This window comes from Periplaneta americana, chromosome 2, assembly GCF_040183065.1.
Source record: "Periplaneta americana isolate PAMFEO1 chromosome 2, P.americana_PAMFEO1_priV1, whole genome shotgun sequence".
Lineage (NCBI taxonomy): Eukaryota > Metazoa > Arthropoda > Insecta > Blattodea > Blattidae > Periplaneta > Periplaneta americana.
In genome coordinates, this window is record NC_091118.1 from 48220933 (window position 1) to 48233948 (window position 13016).

At 35.3% G+C, this 13016-nt stretch overlaps 1 protein-coding gene across 2 annotated transcripts; it reads left to right on the forward strand.

The window, feature by feature from the left end:
• The first annotated feature begins 833 nt into the window (after nt 1-833).
• On the forward strand, nt 834-12836 carry LOC138693487 (gastrula zinc finger protein XlCGF57.1-like). 2 transcript variants are annotated; one of them, XM_069817492.1, is made up of 5 exons: nt 834-948; nt 2801-2892; nt 3013-3150; nt 4434-4513; nt 7566-12836. In XM_069817492.1, the coding sequence occupies exons 1-5, from the start codon at nt 942-944 to the stop codon at nt 8434-8436; spliced, it is 1188 nt and encodes a 395-aa protein (XP_069673593.1). In that variant the 5' UTR covers nt 834-941; the 3' UTR covers nt 8437-12836. The 2 variants fall into 2 exon arrangements, with proteins under 2 accessions (XP_069673593.1, XP_069673601.1); XM_069817500.1 differs by lacking the exon at nt 834-948 and adding an exon at nt 1193-1577 and having other exon boundaries at nt 7566-12835.
• Nucleotides 12837-13016: the final 180 nt, after the last annotated feature.

Below are 13016 nucleotides of genomic sequence, written 5' to 3' on the forward strand. Positions count from 1 at the left end.
ATGAGGATATGTGAATTAATGATGGCGAAATGAGTCCGAGGTCCAACACCAAAAGTTACCTAGCAATTCTATTTCAGTTGGTTGAGGGAAAACCCCAACCAGGATTTGAACCCTGGTCTGCTCGTTTCATGGCCAGATGTGCTACCCATTACTCCACAGCAGTGGACAAGGCTATGCCTTACTCTAAATTCATTCCTCGCGTGTGTTTCTCCTTTTCCTTATTTCTTCCACCAATTTTCATCTCATCTTAATTATATTTTACTTGTATCCTCTCTTGTTGTTAATTCGATTATGAATTACTGCTTTTCGGAAGGAAAATTCATAACAAGACCAATAGGATTTGTCTGTCCATGAAACAATTTTAAATTTCTAAAATGTAAATACTGTATATATTCTCTCTCTGTGAATGAATGTGAACAGCCGCGCTCTTGTACAAATACAGCATGCTGCACTGTGAACTTAATCCGGACTATGGTGTGGATGATATGTGAATTAATGATGGGGAAACGCCGAAAGTTACCCAGCAATTCTCCTTCAATTGGTTGAGGCAAAACCCCAACCAGGTAACTTGTCAGGATTTGAACCCGGGCCCGCTCGTGTTCACGGTCAGATGTGTTAACCGTTACTCCACAGCGCTGTATATTACTCATATGAACGATAATAATTTTCGTAGAATATTAACAATGTAAGTACGGAATAATTGATTACGATCTTCGGCGGTAGTAAATTTTCTGCTTAAAATTTTTACGTAAACCCTACTCACTCCTTATCATAAGGGGTTTAATTTTGTGACGTTTCAGCAATATTTTGTATTATATTCGACCACTGCATTAGGATCGCTAAGGGGTCGTCCGCTCGTTCCGCACGTCAACAAATAAAGTAAGAAAACAAACGAATTATGCGGTACACAGCTTAGGACATTGTGGGAAAGAAAGTTTGAAATGGAAGGTACGGTATTCGTCATCTGTTTCTTTAACATTTTACGTAATATTTTCATGACTTCATACCGGTCTGGTATGAAGTCATGAAAATATTACGTAAAATGCATCGTATACCGGTATGTTTGTATCGTTGCTTACGTGATTACGTATTATCACGTAAGGAACGGTTTGTGTAGCCTACATAATTTGTGTGAATTTCATATTTTCACCCTTCATTCTGCAGGAAATGAACAGAAAATTATGATAAAGAATACGGTATGAAACGTATTAGTGGAGATATGTTTTGGTAACGGGGCACTTAGTTCACGCCATGATACCTCATTGCTATTGCACCAAATGCAATAGGAAAAGCATAGGAACGAGTGTACAGACCGATTATTTAGTCCTGACAGCTCAGCGAAGCGAAAGAGGGGAAGTAATAGGAGTAGTGGGGAAAGCTGTCACTAAAGGAATGCAGTACAGCTTAATTGTACTGGAAACATACCTCTCTACCGCACGCATGACATCCGATCGCTTCGAAGACAAGACAACCCATACACCCCTTGGCATAACTAAATGGACTCGCCTGACCCAGGCGCATATCTCCGGCACTGTCAGGACTAAATAATCGAACTGTAGGTGTGGAAGAAAACATGCGTGAGTTAATATCCTATCACCTACGTTTTTTTATGGAGCTTGTTCTTTATTTTAGTATTATTGATCAAATTAGATCTGATGTTAGGAAATAACGTAGGCGTATTGAATGAAAGTAGTTTTCTTTCTGTGTAATGGCATACTCGTATGTATCGATTAAGTTTTTTTTAACTGTATTTATTTATAGTCACTTTAACTTCTAGGTCATATCGCGACTCTCTGTAGTTTGCTATTGGAAATGCTTGTTGCTGTTGTACTGTCTATTGTATGTATGTATAGTTATGTATAGTCAACAGTCCGAAGTCTGCTTGGAGCCTTATAAGTGACAAGAGCAAAGGATCACTCATTATGCAATTACGCTAGGAGATAATCACTTTTCTAAGCCTAATGATACTTTCATATTCAGTGTCCTTATTGAAATTGTAAAAATATTGCATGTTAATATATAACTGGAATTTGAAAATGGTGAGCCATTGTACCAAGAGTATTGTCTATTGAAAGAGATAATGCCGATACTGAAAGATCTACCAACTCCTCAAGACACTGGGACACTGTTTTGAAGACACGTAGTGTGCCAAACGTAAAGAAAACTGTTGAACATATACATGCTCTTTCAATTAGTAATGCTCATGTGAAGCGTGTTTTTTTTAAATAAAGAATCTCTGGACTGACGAGAGGAACTGGATGAGACAGAACTTGTAAAATCAGAACTCTTGGTAAAGACGAAGTCATGTAGAGAATGTTTTTATTATGTTTCAACAAACAAAGAACTATTAAACAAAAGCAAATGAAGCAATTAATATTCTTTTAAACAATGTTAATGTAGTGAGTGTAGGGACATTTACTGTATATCAACCACTGTGCTTTTCAATGTGTACAGACTTAGAGCATGTTTTTTAATATAGGGCTACACCGCTACAACCAAATAATAATACGAAGGTAATTCTAATTGTTTCATTCAGCGTCAAAATGCAAGTGTATTTACATTGAAATTCATTATAAATTTATGCGGTTTTTATTTCCTTTTAGTACCGGTAATTAATTTATACCATTAATTTTAAGGTAAATTATTCCTGTTATATGTCTGACAATTCCTGAAGGAGTGTCACACTAAAAGCATCTTGTACAACAAAACTACTGTATTATTTGATATTCATAGATACCAGATGCCTATCATTTTAACAGTGTTGTGAGCAATTGAAGATTTAAGATTTTTTTTTTTTCAGATGTCATGGATGAGATTAAAGGAGAACACGATACAGATCCACTGAATTCGCAGAATGCCATTAATGGAAAAGAAGAAAAATCCTTAACAATGGTGAATACGTGATTTCTATGTTCCTTTGATTGCATTATAAAAATATATTGCATACCAATTAATGACCTAACTATAATTTACTTCTTTATTATATATATATATTTTTTTTTCGATGTGCAGCCAGGCAATTTCTTGAAAGTGGATGTGAACGAGATTAAGGTGGAACCTTTCAACCCGAGCTATGATCACGTGTGGGACATCAAAAGTGAAGAAAATGAGGTTTTCTGTCCTTTTCTTGTGGCAAAGTCTGAAGCCGAGGTAAGTTGACATGATTCTATTAATCTTTCTTTATTTATGCACTTATGAAACAAGAAAGAAGATGATAATTTATTTGTGGTAATAAGATGTTTATTTCTGAATCCGCCATTTTCAATTTATACAAACTATTGACATTGTTTATGATGATGAGTCACATAAGATATGAAATTATCACACAAGCAATCACTAACACAAAACATTTTTCTTCCTGTTTTTTTTTTTTCTCGCCCAGCTTTGTACAGATAGGGACCGTAAAACTGGCATCACAGCCTTAAATGGACTCATTCCTTTACATAGGAATGTGTATTGAAGTCATTATGGTCACTTTCTTTGTAGATATCATGATTCGGTTATAAGATGCCAGCTATTGATGCAGCCCTTTAATCGCCTTCCTCTGAAAGCATATTATGCTTCCTGAAACTGATACCATTTGCACACAGTCACAATACTACATCACACTGACACTGTTTTGATTAATGCTATTGTAATGATGATAATGAATATATTGGAAATGGAAACTGATTGTGAAATGATGGAGGGAAACAAGAGATCCCAGAGAAAACCCTCATCAACCTTGCCTTTGTCCATTACTAATAAGACTGTCATCATCAGGATTCGAACCCAGTGCTCTGCCAACTGAGATGGAATTTCTTCTTGTTTACTGAGTACTTCAGTTCCACTCTTCATTATGCATTATTTAATATTTGAGCCGAAGAAAATTGTGTATAGGTAATAAATATTATATTTATGCTGTAAGTGATAATTTGTTGTTGGCTGTGAGGCAATTTTTTTAAGAAGTTTTATAGACTGACTCTCAGTATTGTTGTAAATAGCGAGAACTTTTAGCATAAGCTGTAGAGAAGGTACTGTAAACATAGAAAAACTGAAAGTACTGAAAATAAAAATTACTCTCAATGCCATAAAAACGAAAATACGGTGATATAATACTATGATTAAACTCAAATAATCCAATTTCTTGCTATTAAGCATGAATTGAAATAATTTTCATTGCTCGTATATCTGTTTACGCAATACCTTTGTATCACTTCCTCATACCACAGTCTAGTATATACAGTCACGAAGCTTGAGTTGTTGAGGGTACTAGGAACAATAGACTGTGCCAGTACTATTTTGCATTGTCTAATGGGGCGATAGTAGCGATCCTAGTGGTTAGCAACTATCTATGGATGCATATTTCCTACATATTGAGTTTCGTTACTATATACTAGACTGTGCTCATACTGTGACTAGTGTAATACAGCAATGACTTTTTTTTTATTTAGGAAGAGACGTGGAATGAGGATGTAGTCAAAGAGGAGCTGATACCAAATGTGATGGAAGAGATTAATGACTTGGCAGGAAGGTAGGGACAATGGTACAAGATATCAGTTTATGTCTTACTTTTCTTTGATTCAGCTTCTTTTTGGGATAAAAAGTTAGAGGTCATTATAGACAACGAATACACACTATAAAGGCAATGCTTCAGTATTTTTATTCACATATCTATACATTAACCAGTTCCGCCTAATAACATACCAATAAAATATATTTATTTGACGTTTTCGTCTGTTTGTTCGGCATCTTCAGGTTACATAATTTGTTACATGTTAAAATTTATGATTACACAAAATAATAAAAAAAATGCTTCAGTATCGGTAATTGAGGCTTGTAATTTGAAATCGTTTACAGTAAAATATGTAGGCTGCTGATAATACAATTACTTGTAACATCATCAGTAGTATTTAATTTAATTATAAATAAATAAATTATTATTATTATTATTATTATTATCATCATCATCATCATCATCATCATCATCATCATCCCAAATTATGAGAATTCCTTATTGCTCAACCGAGAACAAAATGCCATCGTACTCAATCTTTACAGGTCTTCTTTCAATCGCAGATTCCAAAGAAATTAATTTAACTTGATATGAATGTACCTAACCAATGTCAAGTATAAAGTAAAAATGCAAAATAATGTGTCTGCTCATTCAAATGTATATACAGGAGTTAAACAAAGGGACTCATTGCCACATGTACTATTAAACTTAATAATAAAGAAGTCCATATATGTGGAGTAACGGTTAGCGCGACTAGCCGCGAAACCAGGTGGCTTGGGTTCGATTCCCGGTCGGGGCAAGTTACCTGGTTTTCCTTCAACCCAATATATGAGCAAATGCTGGGTAATTATCGGTGCTGGACTCCGGACTCATTTCACTGGCATTATCACCTTCATCTCATTCAGATGCTATCTAACCTAAGATGCTGATAAAGCGTCGTAAATACTAAATAATAAAGAAAATAAATTTCATCAATCAAATCTCTGAATTTTTTTATAAAATTAAGAAACAAAATTAATATATCAACTTATGCTGATGATTTAATGTTACTGGGAGAAAATAAAGATATCAGAATTCTTACTCTGAAGCTCTGCAGTGTTACAACTCCATCTAGTTTGCGGATTAATATTGACAAGACAAAATATCTTGTAGTTTCTCGAAATTCATCTTCATGCAGTCAAGCTTGAGTTATCTCACTAACCATTTTATCGTGTTTTATATCCTCATGATGAAATGATCAGTTTTAGAGAATCTTTTGACACATTTTAGAACTAGGATGTGTGCTATTGTTATACCTTTTTTATTTGTTATTAACGGAAATACAGCAACCCTATGCTACCACCACACAAGATATATAAAATAGTGTAATGTATGTACATGTATGTTTCTATGTGTGCACATTTTGCATGCTCGAATACGTAAGTTTCGTTTTGTGTTGTCTACTGAATGAAACTTGCAACAAAGCAGATAGTAGTAATACACGCTGTTCTCATACTCCACCTCTTCACAGATTAGTTCTTTATATTTAAAAGAGCAACAGCAAACATAATGAATTTATGAATCAAAATAAAGGTTTATATCTATCAAATATGTCTTTAATATCCCTCTTTTAAGTTCACCATTAACTTAATTTTCTCTTAACATCACAAAGTAAATCTTTATGATGTAGGTGTGTCTAATTTTTTATCCACGATTTCGTACCCACACACATGTACATTCGTGTTTAATATGATGCTGTTGTAGTTTAATCAACTGTCCGAACACAGGTCTGAACCTCAAAAGTGATACCAACTAGGCAGTGGCATAGCCAGACTAATTATTTTGGGTGCGCCAGATGTGCAGGGTTTAGAAAGTACCTGACCCATCTACTGGCAATGCCGCTGCCGTCAACTCTCTTGAAACTCATTCTCGGAAGTCTTATTTAATAACATGCAAAATTATGATAAACAATGATGCAAGGCATATCTATACAAATGCTTCATAAGGTGAACTGGAGCTGTCGAGATTTCCTTGCAACGAATCTGTCGATCACTGATGATAGGTCCTTCAACAAATCCCAACTTTTCTCCCGCTCAATGGATAGAATTGCTAGATTAAAAAGTCTTGTGCTTGACATGATTGCCGAATTTTTCGTTTCAGATCCTTGAAAAGTTTTATATCATTGTCTTAATGAAGGACGAACATGTACTAATATTCATTTTTGGAGTCTGAGGTGCTTCCGATAATGAATTTGCAAGAGCAAGAATATCGTCTAAAAATACCAAATAAAATAAGATGTACAATTTTTCTAGCTGATGTAACAATTCAGTAGCCTCCACAGTGTGCTTTTTATCGCTGCCAGACAATTTTTTTAGGCCCAACCCAACACAGTTAAATTGGCTCTTGAAGAAATGAACGCACTTTTTAGTTCTTACCTTAATGCTATTGACTGTAACTATTGCCCTTGATCCATGGTTTAGTTTTAATGTTGAGTATGTTTTATAAAAAACGCAAAAATTCGCATATTTTTTGGGTGGGCCTGGGCCCACCTGGCCCACCCGCTGGCTACGCCACTGCAACTACGCCACGAGATAATGGGGTAGGGTGGCCAGTTCCTTTCCCCCTCCATTGCATAGATCGCTGACTAGTAACATATTACACTAGTCAGACTTCAGATGCATATAAACAATTGTTCTTCCTCTGACATACCGGCAAGTGAGATGTACTGTCTGATAATAGATGTACATATCAGCCAGAACCTCAATCAGAGGTGTATGATGGTGTAATTTGGAACTGACTTGGAATAGTTGTTAGGGCAGAAAGCTACTGTTTTAAAGAGTTTGTACTTCATTGTCGAAAATTTATTTTTCGATTTTGTAGAAACATTGGTATTAAATAATTTGATACCGCCATCTCATGGCAATGTGGCCATGAGCTGTAATTACCTAATACCAGAGTAAGAGCTTCATACATAATTTCTATTCATATACAGTTTATTACATCATATGATTTTTACTGATGTGAACTATTCCCAACTGGACTGTGACACTTGTATTTGCTCTTGTGATGCTGATAGTTAATTAATTTACAGATGTTTTTCGTCTGACTCTTATGCTAACATTGAAAGCCAAGAGAGTGATACACAACATATCAGTGCCACACCTTCACAAATACGGACAGGGCAATCGCATCAGGATTCAGACGACAGACATTTTAAGTGTGAACTTTGTGGCAAAGGCTTCACTAAACTGCGGCATCTCAAGCAACACAGACATATTCACTCAGGAGAGAAACGTTTCAAGTGCAAAGTATGTGATAAAGGTTTTACATATCGTTGTGATCTTCAAAGACACACTTCAACTCATACAGAAGACAAGCCTTTCAAATGCATCATTTGTGCTAAAGGTTTTATACAGCGGTATGATCTTCGCAGACACGAATTCACTCACACAGGAGAGAAATTCTTTAAATGTATCGTATGTGGTAAGAGCTTTCTACATCAGCATCATCTTAGGATACACTCAATAACTCATACTGGTGAGAAGGCATTCAAGTGTAATATCTGTATGAAAAGATTTACACAGGCACAAAGTGTCAAAGCTCATATGCGGTTTCATTCGGAAGAGAAACTCTTGAAGTGTGATATTTGTGGGAAAAGATTTGTAACAAATAAAGATATAACTTATCATATGAATGCACATAACGACGATAGTGCGTATAAATGTGATATTTGTTCCAAGAGTTTCTGGTTCAAAAGAAGTTTAGAGCGACATATTGTCAAACATACAGGTGAAAAGCCATTCAAATGTGATGTTTGTGGCAAGTACTTCGGACATTCGAGTTATTTGAAAGAACATGAACGCATTCACACAGGTGAGAAGCCTTTCAGATGTGACTTATGTGGTAGGGACTTTAGACAATGGAATCATTTGAAAGTGCACTTATGTCGTCATGGGGAGTAAAAATCATGGAATTGTGTCATTTTCGAGTTACATTTTGGCAATTTTAAACATATGCGGGAGGCTGTGACAGAGAGAGCTTTCAGCAGACGAAATGCTTAACAACGTGTATATATAGTGAGTATCTAAGTTTAGCAGCAGGCTGCATTGCACAGAACGGTTTTGTCTTAGTCTGATGAGATGGTGATTGCACACATTCTTATGAGATAAAACCCCTCTTGTCCAGTGGCGTATCGTACCTGGAAGGCAAGGGAAGCATTGCTTCTCCTGTATATAAAGCGAAAAAAAAGAAAAAAGAATTTATTGCAGAAATTATATTTTAATCGTGAGAACTATAAATTCTCTCACCTTAAAATGTTACAAAATTCTTTCTCTTAGTGCCTGCCTTGGTTGAAGCAAATTCGTTACTTATATTCTTAGTTTGAGGCGCCTATACTGGCCGATTCGGATTTGTTTATTTCCGTTCTATGATTTTGATGCTGAAAAGAGGAGAATTGCTTTGGTCTTCAAATATATTTACGTGATTTCGCTGCTATCAGAGTTTTGTACTGCAGGCTACATATAAAAATTTGTATTAGTGCTTCCCTCATATAAAATTGCACCCCACGACACTGGTCCTGTCTGAGACAGAATATACGATGTAGTATGCTGCCGGCCTTAGACAGGACGGTTTTGTCTCATAACCACACGTGTAATCACCGTCACATTGGACGGTCGGAGACAAAACAGTCCTGTCTGAGGCAGAATGTCCGATGCAGTTTGCTGCAAGCCTTAGACAAGACAGTTTTGTCTCATAAGGATCCATGTAATCACCGTCACATAGAATGGTCGAAGACAATATCTGATGCAGTATTGCCAGCCTAAGGTTGTGCAGCGACTAATGAACGCACACTGCCTCGCCCAAAGCAGCACTCTTCCCGGTTAAATTGGTCCCGTAACCACGCCAAGAATAGAACAGACCACATGGAGGCAAGAGGACATGGGCCCACGAGGAAGTCATTGCTAGAATACAGTGCTTCCAAGGGACTCACTGCTAATGGTATTGTTGCCCCATGCATTGTAAAATTGGAGTTTCAATAACATAATTAAAAAAAAAAAACTAAAAAATCAGTGCTGCAGCTATGATACTTTGCTGTGAATTCAAATTCAATAGAATTGTCGAATGCTTCCTTACAGTTCTAATCCCCATATATACTTAGAGTGCTCCTTCTTTAGGCTCTATGCTATCTTAAAGTTTATTCCATTCGGCAATGAGACAAGATCGTCCCAATAACCTGTGCTTCATGTTCACTGTGAGATAGATAATCCCATGTATATCGACCACATTGCCAACAAATTCCTTGACTAGATTTCAGTGCAATACAACACGTTTGACGTGTATCAGAGGCATTAATAGATTGTTGTATGTGTAAATTTAGGTTAATTTATAACTTTAGAATGGAAAATACCTTTACTAACTTAGAGTGAAACATGTTGATTTAAATATGTTCCATGTGTTTTCAATATATTTTGTCACTGTGCCAGTTTTTACGTCTTACTATTAATATTAATGCAAAAAATCAAAACAACTTTTCAGTCCAGGAATTTTGCAGTAGTCATGGTCCATTCTTAATGTGATGTTACAGTACCATGAAGTTTAAACATTGCAACGTCTCTTGACGATTTATAAAAAAGTCTGAACACATCATAGCTTTGAGTTTCCATTATCAGTGCTAATACGGTGAATAATCTCATTTTAGATATATATATATATATATATATATATATATATACATATATATACTGTAATTATTTACGCTGACATTTTAATACCTTTAATACTCATTTCATTACGAGTAAGATTTTCAGGTCAATTAATTATTTATTGTGAAGAATCTATCAGACAGTTGGCATTGACCATTATGTTTGTACTCCGCAAATAATTTAGAAAACTTGGCGTCTATGCTTACTTGTGTTTTGTACGATTAAGTGAAGTTCCTTGGTTGCGTTCGTTGCTGGATACCCTTAATCCTGAGCTAGGCGTTTTAAAGATTTTCGCGAAAATTGTTCGAGCCTGGCATTTCATCTAATTTCTATTTGGTGAAAACCCGAGGCCTGCTAGATTTTTTTTTTATTCTTCACTAATCTTCGGGTTGTTGTTCTGTTACTAACATTTTCACTTAGGAATTAATGTTGAAACAACTGTGACTGAATACAGCTTATGTAACCGACCACCTGCCTCCTTGTTACATGTCCTCCCATCCTCCCCCTTGGCGGCTGGGATAGTGAATGAATCATCCTGAGTTCAACGTGCCTACAAGCAGTGCATCACTGTAAAGATTTGTTGTAAATTTATTTTCCTTATCAATAAGAATATCTTTTCTATTGTGTTAGCAGAAGACATTTCAATGAAAAATATGAAATTGCAATACTTCTGTGTTGAGATAACTTGCTACTGTTTTTTTTTTTTTTTTTTTTTTAAATTTCTACAACTTTTATCATATCTTCTTCCAAATGTTACATTTATTAAATATTGCTAACTTTTATATGCATAATATTTCTAAAATTTTTGTGTTGAAAACTGTGCCCAGAAATAAAAGTTTTTATTTAAAAATAAATTTATGTTTTCAGTAAACATATATTTGGGCCTCACATAAAGATAATAAATTTCCTAAAAGTTTAGAATGAAGCTAAGATTCCCTTTAATGAAATGATGCATTGGTTTTTTCCTGGCCAATATACTTAATTAATCATTAGTAAAAAAAAATAATAAATACTTACTATGGACATTTGATTTCCCCCCCCCCTTTTTGCTTTTCACTTTCATTGCCCGGTATAAAAAATCAAACCTTTTTTAATAATAATCGTATGTATAAATGAATGCAGCATTTCATGCACAAACCTGTTGTGATTGTATATCTGATTTCTAGTACGGTAGGCCTATGTAAAAAAAAAAACTGATTTTCGGTCAAATCCTTTTGAAGTTTATAATATGCATTCTGAATAAAGTGACAACTTATATGAGATAAACTGAGTTCCTAACTTACAATAAAGACATCGCGATGAAATCTTCACTACAGTATTCCTCAAGAAACTGTAAGCTTTGGCACCATATTTAAAAAATGAAGAAAATGGCCAAAACTCAGTAGGACGTCCCCTTAAGTGACTTGAATGAATTCTTGTTGAAAACTTTTGTCTGAAAACGCATTATTAGCTAAATAGTTTGAGTATTAAATTTCTTTCCTGAAGGCCTGCAAGTCGATGGAATTTTTGGTGGATAAAACTAGTATTGGATAACACCTGTGAATTGTGTAAGTACTATGAAAACCTTATCCGGATTTTTTTAGTCTCTATTCTAAATTGTTAATGTTAGACCTACATGCCCAGAATCCTCCCCTCCCCTTTATATTGGGATAGTTTAACATTGCCTGTGTCGATGCTATAACTCAACCTAGTTTGTTTAGTCGTATTCGATATTGTTATTATTATTGGCTGTATAGGTGTCAGGATAATCTTAATAATGTCGAGGTATACCAGCTAACCCAAGAAAGTGTTGAGGAAAGAATATTATATTCACTCCTGCAAATATAATTACAAATTGTACTTGTAATCATTTTGGATTTATAGTTAAACCTGTAAATAAAGGATATCCTACTTTCCGTTATGCGTTTCTGACTCATACTTTGTTAGAGTGCAGTATCTCTATTTATTGTAATATAGTTTGTTAATACGATATTTATTAAAATGTTTGTATTAAACAATTTGTGTTCGTCATTGGAAATAACATTCACCAGAATTTTCATACACTGTCATACACTTATTCTTCACAAGGTACAATCCTTTTATATAAGGCATAACAGCTTGTAAACACTGACAAAGAGAAATGACAAGTCCATACCAACATGATGAACTCAGTAAAACTTTATCGGTATCATTTTTTGCAGTCAGTTAAGAACAGTCGTCAAATCATATCAAGTATGGTGGGAATGTCAAAATCCTTCGCAAACATTTCACATTTTGAATAATATTTGAGAAGTAAGATATATGGCATTTTGTTCCACATGCCTCAAAAGCTGAATGAAATTATATCTGGAATTACTAATATTGCCACAGTAGTCAACATTTTAATTTTATTACGGTTATACTAATTTCATGACACTCAGGAGGAAATTAAACGCAGAATAGATATGGGAAATGCCTGTTATTATTTCGTTGAGATGCTTTTGTCATCGAGTCTTCTGTCAAAAAATCTTAAAAATTAGAACTTGTAAAACAGTTATATTACAGGTTGTTGTGTATGGTTGTGAAACTTAGACTCTCACTTTAAGAGAGGAACAGAGATTAAGGGTGTTCGTGTAGGCTTCCGCGGCTGGTGTACATGGTCTGTGGATAAGCTTCGGGGCTTCTCTGCGTTGTCTTGGTGTTGGTGGCTGACGTTTCGACCGCTGTGTTGTGGTCATCTCGCAGACTATTTCCTTATCCAACTGCTCTGAAGATGACCACAACACAGCAGTCGAAACGTCAGCCACCAACACCAAGACAATGCGGTAGAAGCCCGAAGCTTATCCACAGACCAGAGATTAAGGATGTTTGAGAATAATAAT

Excerpts from the sequence above, each read along its gene's own strand:
- LOC138693487 (XM_069817492.1), top strand. Across the intron at positions 2,893-3,012 it reads AAGAAAAATCCTTAACAATG|CCAGGCAATTTCTTGAAAGT; the intron begins GTGAATACGTGA and ends TTCGATGTGCAG. Across the intron at positions 3,151-4,433 it reads TGGCAAAGTCTGAAGCCGAG|GAAGAGACGTGGAATGAGGA; the intron begins GTAAGTTGACAT and ends TTTTTTATTTAG.